A 14154-nucleotide genomic window follows, 5' to 3' on the forward strand; every position below is an offset into this window, starting at 1 on the left:
TGTATTCATGAATGGGAACAACAATTTTTATTTGCACTATCACTTTATGTCCACTAAGGGGCCATACATGTGCTACGTCTAACCGCCTGGAAAATGCGAGGTCAGGCGCTATAGGTGCTACTCTTTTGCCTTTTCTGTGCCAGCTTTCAAGATTGCGGTGGCAGGTTGCATCTGAGGTTAGTGATGGCCAAATGAAGCCTCATGAAGCATTTTCTTTATTTTATGAGCCCACTAGATGGCGCTCTTGGTTTAAAGAGAGAGATTCAAAGAATTGCAATTCAGTGTGCTTTCAACTTTTTGTTGAAGAAAAAGCGCCATCTAGTGGGCTCATAAAATAAAGAAAATGCTTCATGAGGCTTCATTTGGCCATCACTATCTGAAGTTACTAAGCAACCGTATCGTAGCCTATTTTCGTGAAAGCGCTGTTTGTGTGTAGGCCTATTGTCTGCAGGACAGATGAGAAGCTCTGCCAGCCCTGCACTAAAATGATCGACCTCCTCCCCATATTTATCACAGACTGATATTTCCAGAAGAAGGGAAAGATATCTGTCAGCAATTGGTTGGTCCTTGTCAAATGACATGTGGTGCGTGCTGCTGTCTTCCACAAGTTAAACTCAGTTTATCTAATTGAGCAGCCGTCGCACTCTGTGCATCTACATTGAAAAGAACAAATTTGAGGGCGCAAAAAAACCAGTGTGTATACAGCCTCTATTTGTGCTTTGGGGCTATTTCTGGTTAAACAAAAGGGATATTACTCTTTAACAAAAAGGTCATTGTAGGAATAATTTCCATTAGTTATCAGACACAATAACAATCTGAACCTGTCAGTAGCAAAAACAAGCACTTTTAGTGGTTGTACTTTGATGGTGCAAACATTAGTGATGGCCAAATGAAGGCTCATGAAGCATTTTCTTTATTTTATAAGCCCACTAGATGGCGCTTTTTTTTCAACAAAAGATTGAAAATACATTGAATTGCCATTCTTTGAGCCTCCCTTTTTAAACCAAGAGCACCATCTAGTGTGCTCATAAAATAAAGAAAATGCTTCATGAGGCTTCATTTGGCCATCACTAGCAAACATGCCCTTAATGATTACTGTGCAGCCTGCTGCACGGCTGCTGGCTGCAGCGATCTTAATCAGTACCTGACCAATTTCCAAAATTGTTGTTCCCATTGGTCAGTTGGACACAAAAACATAGGAAAATAGGTTCCAGGTTGAAAAATGCCAAAGTTACCCTTTAAAACAAAAAAACTCTTTCACAGCCACAGCAACATTTTACAACAGTTTTGTTCTGACAAGTACACTGATCTTGACACGTAAAATACAAAGCTCATAGTACCACTGTGTATAATGTACATTATATTTATATCAAGATCACTGATGTTTCACTCATACTCAATGCACCAAAGCTCAAACACATAAAATCCAAGAATGAGGTAAAAGGAATACTGTTATTACACTTTCACACCATGTCTCGTTACATGATGAATATTTTATTTAACAACATGTACAATACAAACACAAGTGAAACAAAAAACAGTTGGGGTACATCACCGGCGTGGCACAGAGAAATGTCAAAAAGCCTGACTATTCTCACTGAAGCTACAGTGTCATCTGCTCAGCTCATTTCCGTCACATTACAGAAACTAAAGCTACAGTTAAAGGGACATTTCACCCCCCAAAAAAATCTAAAATACATAACAACCTTCTTACTTGTAGTGCTGTTTATCAATCTAGATTCATAAAGCACTACAAGTAAGATAAAAATATCTAAATTGATTTTGGGGTGAACTGTCCCTTTAACAGATTCAATCAAATCCCTACACATCCTGTAAGTATCACTTAATGAAGATTTATCTGAGTCATTGGCTGCCATCAGAACAGCAAAGCATACAGACAATGGCTGTGTGTGTCTGAAATCACTTCAGTAACACACTATAAATAATGTGTCTGTGAATGTGTGAGGTGCAGAGAGGCACAAATAGCTTACAGTACATGATACTCAAGCATACAGCACAGTCAGTACATTTATTTACACAGTTGTAACACACAGATCAGGACCAAACAAACGAGCAAAACAAAGATCACAGCAGCTAAAGCATGTTGATTCAAGTCTGTCACACTACATGGTTCATTTTAGAGGTGGTTTATTATGACGTATCTGGTAATCAATGATGATGCTTTTGTTACAATAAGCAAGTGGAATATAGCATGTTTGGAATTTACTCCTTGGCTCTTGACAATGTTGGCAGCAGCCACCATCGAAATGTGATCATAGACATGAATTGTTAGAAGAAAAGAAAACAACGACCATATGGTGGCAAATAAAAATGAGAAAAGTCAACTACTATCAACATCTCTGAGTATAAATCTGAATAGGCACACAGATAAAGTACACGACTGTGATTGAATGATGACAAATACATGAGGTGAAAATGAGAGGAGGCAGTCAGTGACTTACGTCCACACACAGAAGGAACTAAATTTGCCACTACGAAAGAGTAAAGAGACGTTCAGCTAAATCAGCTCCTCTCTTCAACAAAACATGTGCACCCCGAAAGAAAAATAATCCACACACGCATGACCGTGCAAGTCAACATATAAACAGTACTCTTTTAAAAAATACATATTTACAGATGAATACTTATACTCTCCTGTGCCTGTACAGTGGAGCATTTTGAGTTCATACATGTGCATAAAGTGGGTGTCTATGGTTAGGAGCAGTGTGCACCTGGGTCCACTGTTTGATTCAAATCCTTTCATGTACTTTTGTGATTCGCTGATTCAGCCATTTCTCAGAGTGCAGCCACACCACACAAGTTGTGAGAGCATTTGTTTTGTTGGTTCACTTTATAAGGCCGGGTGAAAAACAATACAGTTTGGGATTTTTAGCTGCAGCCAGCAGCTCTATAGCTCCCTCTGTTGGTTATTGGACAGTCCACAAAAATTGCCCCACCACCAAGTGTGTGTGTGAGGGTGTGTGTTTGTGTTGGCCAATTGGCCAAAAGGGGGCGTGGCTATGGGGAGATGCATGCGTGTATGTGGTAACAGCCATTGCAAATTTGCACTTCTTTGGATTTGTCTTGACCAGCCCAAAGTGCTAAAATATCAACACGCTTTCACAGAAATATGTGAAATGACCACGACCCATTAATGCCAAATTATGTTTAGTGGGAGGGTTTCGGTTCAGGCACCAGAAGTACTTGGTTAGGTTTAATAAATGATCTTCTTTTCATTTAAAATAACTATGTTTGTTATGTACGGGACGCAAGTTAGTCGAAAGTGATGTACGTACATAAAGTGACCTAAGTACATAAAGTGATGTTCGTAAAGTGACGTATGTAACGTGACATAACTTTGTAAAGGACTAAAGTGTATAAGGTTAAGTGCTGACCATTAGTTTCACACTGGACAAAAACAGTGATCTCCAGGGTGAAACTTCTGTGTTTGTTTGCCCCAGTACCGGAGCTCACCTATCCCCATGTCCATGCATGCACGTGCACAGTAAAGTTAGCCTTTTCAAAGGTTATGTAACCACTGCTCAAACAGTGGCAAGTTTACATACATTAGTCGACTATACAACCCCTGATTCATAAATGGGCAGTGTCACCTAAAAACAATGGTTTGAACCAGAGAAAACAAGCTGTAGGTGTGATTGCACCCTCATGTTGGCCACAGACCTGCACCTTGAACTAAAACTTTTAACTTGGTATTAATGTGGCACCCCAAACAAATTCCTCCTGGTCAAAAGAGACATTTCGGCTCTTTTTACCACTTTTAAAACATCATATTAAACACAATCTGTTCCTTCACTTTTACCTCTGAGACACCTTAATATCACCTCAGAGAGAAAGGGTAGCAATGAACACAGATCTCTGGAGGTACCTGAAGTTGCGATATCACAAGACGCAAACCCGACTGGGCAGTCTGAGTAATAGAAAGCATTTTAAATCCATACTAGACTCAGGTTTGGTAAAGTTCAGTGTTAGTGCCCTACAGCAGGAGCAGTGTTAATAGAAGGACAGAAGCAGGACCTTGCAGGAGAGGTTGAATACAACACTGAACACTACCATGAGAGGAGTGTACCACGCACCTCCCCCAGTGCAAACACAGCACGTCACTATTATCCACAAATACAGCAATACACAACGAAGCCATGACTCCGACCATAATCTATCCTCGCACTGTAAGAAATATTCATCTTAACAAGCCCCTTATCATCGCGTCAAATCAATCTTATGGGCTTCTATTCTCAAAACAAGCGAAAAATGTCACTGACACACTTTAATGTTTTCAAATCAGCTTACGAGTAAGTATTTTAAAACAAGGGAGGTATCACTCCAATCAAATGTTACACTGCAGTATATATCATTTGAATTACTTGTCAAGATAAATATTTTCCCAGTGTAGCCAAAAAAATAAATAATACATATATAAATAAATATGTTCTCAAAGTGCAGCATGAATCATATAGAAAATATAGCCTACTTTGCGTCACACACGTATTCACCAAACAAACTGTACAATGTTGGTAATGCATAAATATGTAAAGGTTGACAATGCTACAACATAGCTGACTTCTCAGACAAAGCATTACAATGTAGACGACGACTGGACCAGACAAATAAAGCCGAAACATACTGGAAGTGTCTGATTCAGGCAACAAACTAGGATGTTTTGTTAACTTTGTTATTATCTAAATTGGTATTGACATACATAATTCAATTGTCACTCACTATATTGACAAAGTGTCAAAAGTCGCGTTCAGTGCGTTTGGGCTTTAAATGTCATACAAAATGTGAACACATTCTTCATGTTAGATCACAACAACATGTCATGTCAGCATTGTGACACACATCGAACAAGTTAACACATCTGAGAGTTTTACACCAAAATGTCAATTTTTAAGAAAATTGATAATTTTGACTTGAAGGCAGATAGGAAGGTAGTTTGTGTTCTTAAATAGTGAGTTTGAGTTAAAGGAGCTCTATGCAAAATTCAGAGTGTATGAGTTCTTTGCACATGGTTCTCAACATGGAGGTGGCTGAGCCGGCAGCTAGCAGCTAACAGTGCTAACTCTATAAACAACTCTAAACAATGGCAGCAGAGCTGACAGAGCAAACGATAAGTGCCATACGTGTGTTACTGTGCTGTGTTTCTTGTTTGATGTATGCTTTTTTATCTTTGCTGTAAGGCGACCTTGAGTGGCTTGAAAGGCGCCCTAACAAATAAAATGCATCATTATTATTATTATTATTATTACACTTCCGCAGACTTTTAAGCCAATTTGACATAGTAGTCTAGCTGTTTAACTACAACTTGTAGGTTTGTCACGTGATGCCATTTGGCCCAAAAATACTTTTTCCCATAGACTTACACTTTAAAAGAGACATCTGCAAATCAGTGGATACATTTTTTTGAGTGTCACAACCCATGCAAAATGACTGGCTTCACTTTTGGGATTTGATCCATTTGATCCACAGCCGCATGATTAAATCGTTTTAAGGGCTGACCTGAATGATTTGAAGCTTCAAAGCTTCAGTGGTTGCCACAGTAATTGACGTCCAAGTCAGTATTTGAATGCTTCATTTTTTGTTTTGTTTTTTCACCAGTAAACTGGTGGAGGAAACTGGAAAAAGGTGGCAAGGGATACTAATTTGCAAACAGAAACATTGCATGCTATAGTCCACCTTCCACCTTCTCTTACCCCCTCTCTATCACTCCCTCTCTATCTATTCGGGGCAGCCCTGATCATTTCATCCCTAAACTGGAAGTTAGCTGCTCAGCCAGCAAAGTCTCTAGTGTGTTTGGTCTATTGACCCAACGATGCAGAAGTTCTCGGGTAATTTAAAAACCAGGAAGTCAAGTTTTTTTGGCTTCATGCATCATCGATCAACTTTCATAGGCATGAACGTGACCCCCCTTCAACGCTGAGTCCAGGTCTTTTTATATGCACATGTGGCTTACCACAACAAACTACAGAAAAGCTCAGATTATAACACACACACAGGTAGTTTGACTGCCATTACTCTACTATAGTTTTACATTGCAAATAGTGATTTTCTGCTATATTGGTGCTCTGAATGTCGCATACAGAACCTTTAGAGACCAGAGGCTGGAAGTAAAACACATGAGATTATTTCTCCTGTAACCTCTGTTCTCTTAATATTACCATCGTAAGACACCAAAATTAATGATTGACAGAATACTGCAGTTATTGGAGCACAAGATAGCTACCGTAGCCAACAGACAAAATTAGGAGACAAAGACAAAACATTTTTTAAAATTCCGAATTTTTAAAAATCTGTCTCTTTTTCTTTAATTCAATACAACACATGATGTGTAGTTTCTGCCCTCTAAATCAATAAGAAATCCTTCTTGCCAAAGCTTCTCTGCTTTTGAGTCTTATTTGTAAACTCCCAATGTTATGACACCACCATAACTTCATGTCCTGCTGTAATAAGAGGAGCCTGGTTTTTAAAATGGTGGATATCTCATTTTGGAATTACACTCCTTGTTTTGATTTTAACAAATTATTTTCTCAGATCATCATCGAGGTCAACAAAATTGAGTTTTTTGTCATTTCTCCCTTTGTGAATATGTAAAAATAATAAAGAAAAAAATCATATAAGGTAACCAGATTATTTTTTTTCTAATCAAATGACAGGAACTATAAAAATCGGCCTGTCACTTACATAATGTGTACCCGTTGTTTATACAGTATTAGCACTTCCCCGTTACTTTCCTCGCTTCATGATTAGCTCCAACATAATTCAGGCTGCAGTTTCTTTTTTGATTGCACATTTCATACCTATCTATTCTAATAACAGCTCGGCCAGATATACGCAGTCGCTTTGTAAATAGAAATATTATTTTGTTCATTTGACACAAAGCGCTGTTGTTATTAGTGGCTTCTACATTAGTGATTCTGGTTCTAATGCTTTGCTGCTTATCTGGTTTACAAAGTGCATCTACACAGAGAGTAACAAATGAGATTTACAGTGTTGCACTTCATGTGATGTAGGTTTACTCCACCACAGCAGGAAAAGCTCACTGCAGACTCATCCAGCTTTTCATTACTTGGGCTAATCTGGAAAGCATTACGATTCTAAACTGGCTTTAGTGTATTATAATTTTATACTTCATATAAAACTTAATTTCTAAGGAAATAAATACTCATAATTTTTTCTCTAACAAAAAATAATATACATTGCACGTTACCCTACTGTAATCTATGACAATCCAGCCGACATGTTTTTGTCCACAGGCCTCAGTCATAGCATGCCCTAAAATGCTTGCAGCAATTTACCAATGCAATAAAGCAATAGTCCACAAGATTTAACAATAGAATATGTATTTGTCTATTCATAAATTTGAGTAGAAATTGAATCAATAAGGAGTGAATGATTTTTTTTTAAACCAAATTCTCTGGTAAACAGGAAATTTGTTTGTTTGGATTGAACTCAGCACCAACTCAGTTAAATGCATATTTCATCCACAAAAAGACCTTTTGAACAGCAGTTATTCATCCCATGTTACAATGAATTCTTCAGGAAAACTTTTTTGAACAAAGAAACCAAATACGAAAATTATTGATGGTAAAAGGGGGCCGCATCTAACAACAGCAAAACTATATCAAAACATATGTTTACAACCTCTCAAACAACCTGTGCCGCATAATCCAGGTGTCATTTATCCAGTCATATGCTCAGTACTTCCCAAACACATGCATTTTCACAAAAACCTTTCTATTTAAAACACTTCTGCATAAATAGTCTCATGCATGTAGCATACCTGAGAAAACACATTCGTTTGAACTCTGCTAAATGGAAAGCATTAGCAGAGTTCAAATGCATGTACTCCCCCTTCACACTTAATACTGTCCTATCGATTGAAGGCAAGAGTGCAAAAAAACCAACACTTTTAAAAAAAAAAAAAAAAAAAAAAAAAGGGCGTCCAGTAATACTACTCTTTGCACTTGGAGTGGACGTCATGGTGCGGCCATCTGATTACAACCATTTCACAACCAAAGAAATAAAATTGTCAATAAATCATTTTTGTGATACAAAAAAAAAAAAAAAAAACCAAAGATGCATCTATTTGCTTTTTCACAGCAATAATATGATCAATATTATACTAATATGCTTGTAAGACAGAATCTGAATGGACTTATTGGAATTGGAGGTGGAAATAACACCATCATCTGGCCATTTGCCGTATCACCACGTTTCAGATTTTGGTGTCTGACCGGGACCAGTCTGGGCCAAGGAAACGTCAACGTCAGACCAATGTTTGCTAACTTAGATTGTACGAAGGCCAAGTTGTGTGAGAGTTTATAAACCAGCTTTGTGATATAGTTTTGCTGTTGTTAAACGCTGCCTCCTTTGGCTTCAAACCACTGAGCATTTTCTCTGTTTTTGGATTCTTCGTTTACTGTGGAGCAAAGTTTTCTTCATGAACTCAGTGTTACACAGGGTAAGACGTTGATATACAAATGATCATTTTGTATTCCTTTTACCTAAATTCAAGAAAAAGCAGAACAAGGTGCTAAACTAAATAAAGTTGAACAAACTTGTGGATTACAGCTTTAACCACCAATTTAGCTTTCAGAATGAATAAACTTGAGACCTGTGGCTGCTAATTTCTCAAACTGAAACACATTTAAAGTTACTCGTGTTCACCAGGTGGAAATTAAAGTTCAGTACTTTGGCATTGCTAAAAAGCTCCACAGCTTGTCAGCTCATATTTAACAGCTGAAGGCAGAATGTAAATTCTAAGAATCCCTTCTTAAGACCCGCGATTTGAAAACACTTCCAAAAACACTAGAAGAATTAACAGATCATTAAATATCACTACATGAAACTATCAAGTTATATTGCACTATAATATCTACTACAATGCCTGTCTAAACTTTAAAAATACATTAAATAAAAAATAAATAAATAAATAAATAGTGCATCATCGCTATCCACGTCGCCTCTTGCACTACATGGACCTGAACTCAGAATGGACTTAGCATGTCTGGAAACAAAAGGCTGTGCCGTTGTCAACACATTCTGCTTCTAGTCTGCAGTGACGGACATTTAAACCTGGACCTTTGCCTGGACGGCAACACTTTCCATTAACACAACCTGCGTTTGTTGGAAAAGTGCCGCCCTGACTAGACACACAGCTGTCTTGAAAAAGACTCACCCTTTTAATGAATGTAGCTTAATTCCTAGGAATGTACAGTAGATTTAATCTGTAGCATTGTACAGTGACTGCTTCCCTTTCACAGGTGAGGAAGGGAGGATATAAAAGAAGGAAGTTGAGGAAATGTCAGAGACTAATAAGGAGTCTACCATAAAAGCAGAAAGCATGACCTTTTAAAGGTCAACGCCTCTAAGCTGATAATACTGCCATTTTTGGTATTAAAATTATAAAGTTTCTATTGTTCCAAGGTTTGATAATTAATTACAATTTACAGCACTTTTGTAATATCTGTGATTCTTCCTTCATTCATAACCCCCTTCATCTACTAAACTCTACCTACAGCTGCTCTACACACTCTCCTGCACTGTTGATTTGGATTTATCATCAAGGGGTGTGGTTTCAGCTGCCGGGGGCGGATCAACTGCTGCTGCTGCCGGCGGTGGCGCCTCCACCAACGGGACCTTTTCCTTCACTGGTGAAGCAGGAAGCGTTGTGGCGGCGCTGGCAGTGGCAGGAGGATCCTCAACAGATGAGGAGGTGGGAGGCGGGCCGCCGCCAAAGCTGCGAGCAATCTCATCGAAGGTCTTACCCTTCGTCTCTGGGACTTTGATGAAGGTGAAGATGAAGAAGATGATTAGGAAGGCGGTGAAGATGAGGAATACCCAAGGCCCGCATGCCTCCTGAAGAGAGAAGAGTGGGGGGTCAGTTTCAAAGAAATTCTTTGTTTTACATGTTCAGAGTTCTCGTTACAATTGAATATATTCAAAAAAGCAAACAAAACGTGTATCTTCTAATGGTGAATGGCAGTGTGGTGGTTTAGTGGTTAGCACTGTCGCCTCACAGCAAGGGGGTTTCTGGTTCAAACCTAGGGTGGGGGAGTCCTTTTGTGTGGAATCTGCATGTTCTCCTCATGTCAGCGTGGGTTTTCTCCGGGTACTCCAGCTTCCTCCCACAGTCCAAAGACATGCAGGCTAACTGGTGACTCTAAATTGTCCATAGGTGTGAATGTGAGTGTGAATGGTTGTCTGTCTCTATGTGTTACCCCTGTGATAGTCTGGCGACCTGTCCAGGGTGTACCCTGCCTCTTGCCCCAGCCCCCCCGCGACCCTCAAGAGGATGAAGCGGTTAGAAGATGAATGAATGAATGAATGTTTTTTTTTTTGTTGTTTTCCATAATCGCTTATCCTGGAAGTTGGGGGGTGCTGGCAGTAGACAATGCTACAAATATGAAAGTTGCTGCAAATCAGTTACATATACTAAAATGTGGATTCTACACACACATCTTCTATCCAATCATCAGTCTCAAGGTGGACACCCAAGATTAGAGTCACCACTTCAGTATCTGACCAAATGCCTCTCCTTCTGTTCCTGAGATATGATGCTGAGTAATGGTCAGAGAAGTGTTTTGCATTACATTATGATGACACATTGAAGTTGACCTTTGACCTTTGGATAAAAGATGTCATCACTTCATTGTATGATCCTGTAACACATTCTGAGTTATGGCCAAATTTGAGAAAATTCCTTAAGGTGTTTTTGACATATTGCATTCATTAGAATGGGATGGATGCACAAAGATGGACAGACAACCCGAAAACATAATGTCTCCTCCTTTGGGTATTGCCGGCGCCAAGTCATTAAAATGAAAGTTATAATAAAAGAAAACAAAGCAAAAGTAAAGATAAGAAATAAACAGCAACCCAAACCAACATCAAACCCAGACAATCGCCCCTCCCTTACCACTAGTTTTGGGAAGCTTATTCCAACCAGGAAATTGGCCGTCCAGTTGCAGCAGCCAGCCACAGCCATAGCTGCTGGACGGGGCCCCTGAGAGAACAGCTCGGCCACAATGAACCATGGGATTGGACCGGGGCCAAGCTCAAACATAGCCACAAAAAGCATAACTGCAATGATGGCCATGTAGCTCATCACGGGAAAGTCCTTCTGCTCAGATAAGGGGAGAGAAAAAACATCAGTCAGTGACATATAATATGTACAGTGTGTTGTATAGAGAATTAATTAAATTTACTGATTGTTTAATGAGAACATGTGTTGATGAATACACTATTCTTACTGTAACCTTTAAAAATGACAAGTCATGAAATCTGTTCTATAATAACTGGTTACAAAAAGACCTAACTGCAAAGTACTGCATATACATAGGATGTTTTCATGTATTATTTTGTAGGGAGGGAGCTGAATGGCACAGCAAATTAGAGTGAGTTTATTTATTACCGGTACTTGAATTTTGAGCTCAAGCTAAAAGATTTGACAAAAGGTCAAAATTCTGAGTTTAACACTGCATTAATCAGTCATTTTGTAGGAAGGTTAAGTTGAAGACAGTTTGGGTGAACTCCTGCATTTTAGTGACATTTTATTTGTATATATTTTATAGTGATGGCCAAATGAAGCCTCATGAAGCATTTCCTTTATTTTATAAGCCCACTAGATGGCGCTTTTTCTTCAACAAAAAGATGAAAGCACACTGAATTGCCATTTTTTGAGTCTCTCTTTAAACCAAGAGCGCCATCTAGTGGACACATAAAATAAAGAAAATGCTTCATGGAGCTTCATTTGGCCATCACTAATATTTTACACAAATATTCAAATTATTATCTGTAATAACCTTGTTAGAATTGTGAAGGTAAGCCAGTTGAGGTTGAGAGAGAATAACTTGCTGACTTTCCCCAATTTTTCCTCTTTGCTGAGTTGCCTGGATTGGTAAGATGGTGTCACTCAGTCTCTCTTCAACCCTGTCACTGTGCCAAACTCACCAGCAGGAGGGAGATGGTCATGAGCAGAGCGCTGATCGCCATTCCACCCAGTCCCAGCAGGTGCAGCGTCCTTCGTCCTGCCTTCTCCACCAGGAAGAGCTGCGGGACAGACATGAGAGGCAGTGATGTGCTGCTGAACGCTTACGAAAACACATGCAGGAACAAAGACAAACACGCTGATGTCACTCACGGATACAATAGTGAAGACAGTGTTGACGATGCCAGCTCCGATGGTGGCGTAGATGGGCTGTTTGACACCGGCTGAATCAAAGATGCCTGTGGAGTAGTAGAACACCTGAGGGACACAGGGAGGATGGAAAAGATGAAAACACACGCATTTTATAACTCGATTTGAACATAAATCCAGCTTTCACATACTTCTTTTTCATATGGAATTATGTTATATTGATTCTATAATCATGTTCACCTTGACTCTACCAATACGCAATCTATCCCTGACTCTGCCTTTTACTGGGAGGATTTGGCTAATATTGGCTTCCTCAGTTGGACAAAGTATTACAACTAGTACACACAAGTTTTAGGGCCCTATTTAAACAATCTGTAGCGCATGGTCTAAAGTGCATAGTGCAAGTGTATTAAGGGCATCTTCGAACTCCACTCTTACTGGTTAAACGGCACATAATCTGAGCCCAAAGTAAGGCACAAAGGGCAAACAGGTTGAAGTCAATACCTTAATTAATTATAGATGTTTTGGGAAAAACATGAATTCAACCAATCACAGTGTCATCTCCCATTCCCTAAAAGATGTTGCCAGGGAAACAACTAATGGGTATCCAAATACAGTGGCATCCAAAGGTTTGGGCAGCCCCACTGTGAGTAGTTAAGTAAGTAAAAGATGAACTGATCTCCAAAAGGCATGAAGTTAAAGATGATACATTACTTCAATATTTTTAGCAATATTACTTTTTAATTTCAATCTTTTATAGTTTCAAAATCACAAAAAGGAAAGGGGCCTGGAGCAAAAGTTTGGGCATCCTGCATGGTCAGTACTTAGGAGCACCCCCTTTGGCAAGTACCACAACTTCTTGACACTTTTTGTAACCAGTTTCTAAATTCTTGTTTGGGGGATTTTCAACCATTCTTCCTGCAAAAGGTGCTTATTCTCTGAGATTCTTGGGCCGTCTTGAGATTCTTGCGCAGTCCTCCATGCACTGCTCTTTTGAGGTTTATCCACAGATTTTAAATGATGTTTAGGTCAGGGGACAGTGAGGGGCATGGCAAAACCTTCAGCTTGTGCCTCTTGGGGTAGTCCACTGTGGATTTCAGTGTGTTTAGGATCATTGTCCTGTTGTAGAACCAACGTCTCTTCGTCTTCAGCTTTTTTTACAGATGCTGTGATATTTGCTTCCAGAATTTGCTGGAAGTGAACTGAATCCATTCTTCCCTCTACCTGTGAAATGTTCCCTGTGCCGCTGGCTGCAACACAAGCCCAAAGCATGATCGATCCACCCCTGTGTTTAACAGTTGGGCACGTGTTCTTTTTATGAAATTCCGCACCCTTTTTTCTCCAAACATACCTTTGCTCATTGTGTCCAAAAAGTTTTATGTTAACTTCAGTCCACAGGACTTGTTTTGAAAAAGCACCAGGCTTGTTTGGATGTTCCTTTGCAAACTTCTGATGCTGAATGTTGTGGTGAGAACACAGGAGATATTTTGTTCTGATTACTCTTCCATAAAGGTCATATTTGTACAGGTGTCGCTGCACAGTAAAACAGTTCACCTCCACTCCAGAGTCTGAAAAATCTTCCAGCAGGTCTTTTGCAGTCAAACAGGAGTTGTTATTTGCCTTTGTAGCAATCCTACGAACTGCCCTTTCTGAAAACTATCTTGGTCTTCCAGACCTCAACTTGACCTCAACAGTTCCTGTTAACTGACATTTCTTAAAATCATTACAAACAGAGGAAACAGCTCCCTGAAAACAAAATATAATACACCAATCAAATGAAGTTGATTTGATTTGATTTGAAACACCAATCTTGCTTAATGTTCAAAAGCATCTTTCATCTTTAACTTCTTGCCTTTTGGAGATCAGTTCAACAAAATTTTGACCAGTGGTACCCAAACTTTTGCATACTACTGTAAACATGTGTATGCATTGTATATGTGTGTATTTGTATGTAGCCCCCTGTGTGTGTGTGTGTGTGTGTGTGTGTGTGTGTGTGTGTG

General features: G+C 39.3%; 1 protein-coding gene across 3 annotated transcripts in view; it reads right to left on the minus strand.

The window, feature by feature from the left end:
* Positions 1-1458: 1458 nt before the first annotated feature.
* The window catches only part of LOC125905059 (solute carrier family 2, facilitated glucose transporter member 1-like), a 36231-nt gene continuing 23535 nt past the window's right edge, over positions 1459-14154 (minus strand). For all 3 annotated transcript variants that reach the window (XM_049602864.1, XM_049602862.1, XM_049602863.1), the window contains exons 8-11: positions 12158-12262; positions 11968-12066; positions 10934-11137; positions 1459-9873 (exon numbers count right to left, since the gene is read on the minus strand). In XM_049602864.1, coding sequence (XP_049458821.1) covers positions 9541-9873; positions 10934-11137; positions 11968-12066; positions 12158-12262 — 741 coding nt within the window. In that variant the 3' untranslated portion in view covers positions 1459-9540. The remainder of the gene's footprint in view (positions 9874-10933; positions 11138-11967; positions 12067-12157; positions 12263-14154) is intronic.

The sequence above is a fragment of the Epinephelus fuscoguttatus genome, linkage group LG17, assembly GCF_011397635.1.
Source record: "Epinephelus fuscoguttatus linkage group LG17, E.fuscoguttatus.final_Chr_v1".
Lineage (NCBI taxonomy): Eukaryota > Metazoa > Chordata > Actinopteri > Perciformes > Serranidae > Epinephelus > Epinephelus fuscoguttatus.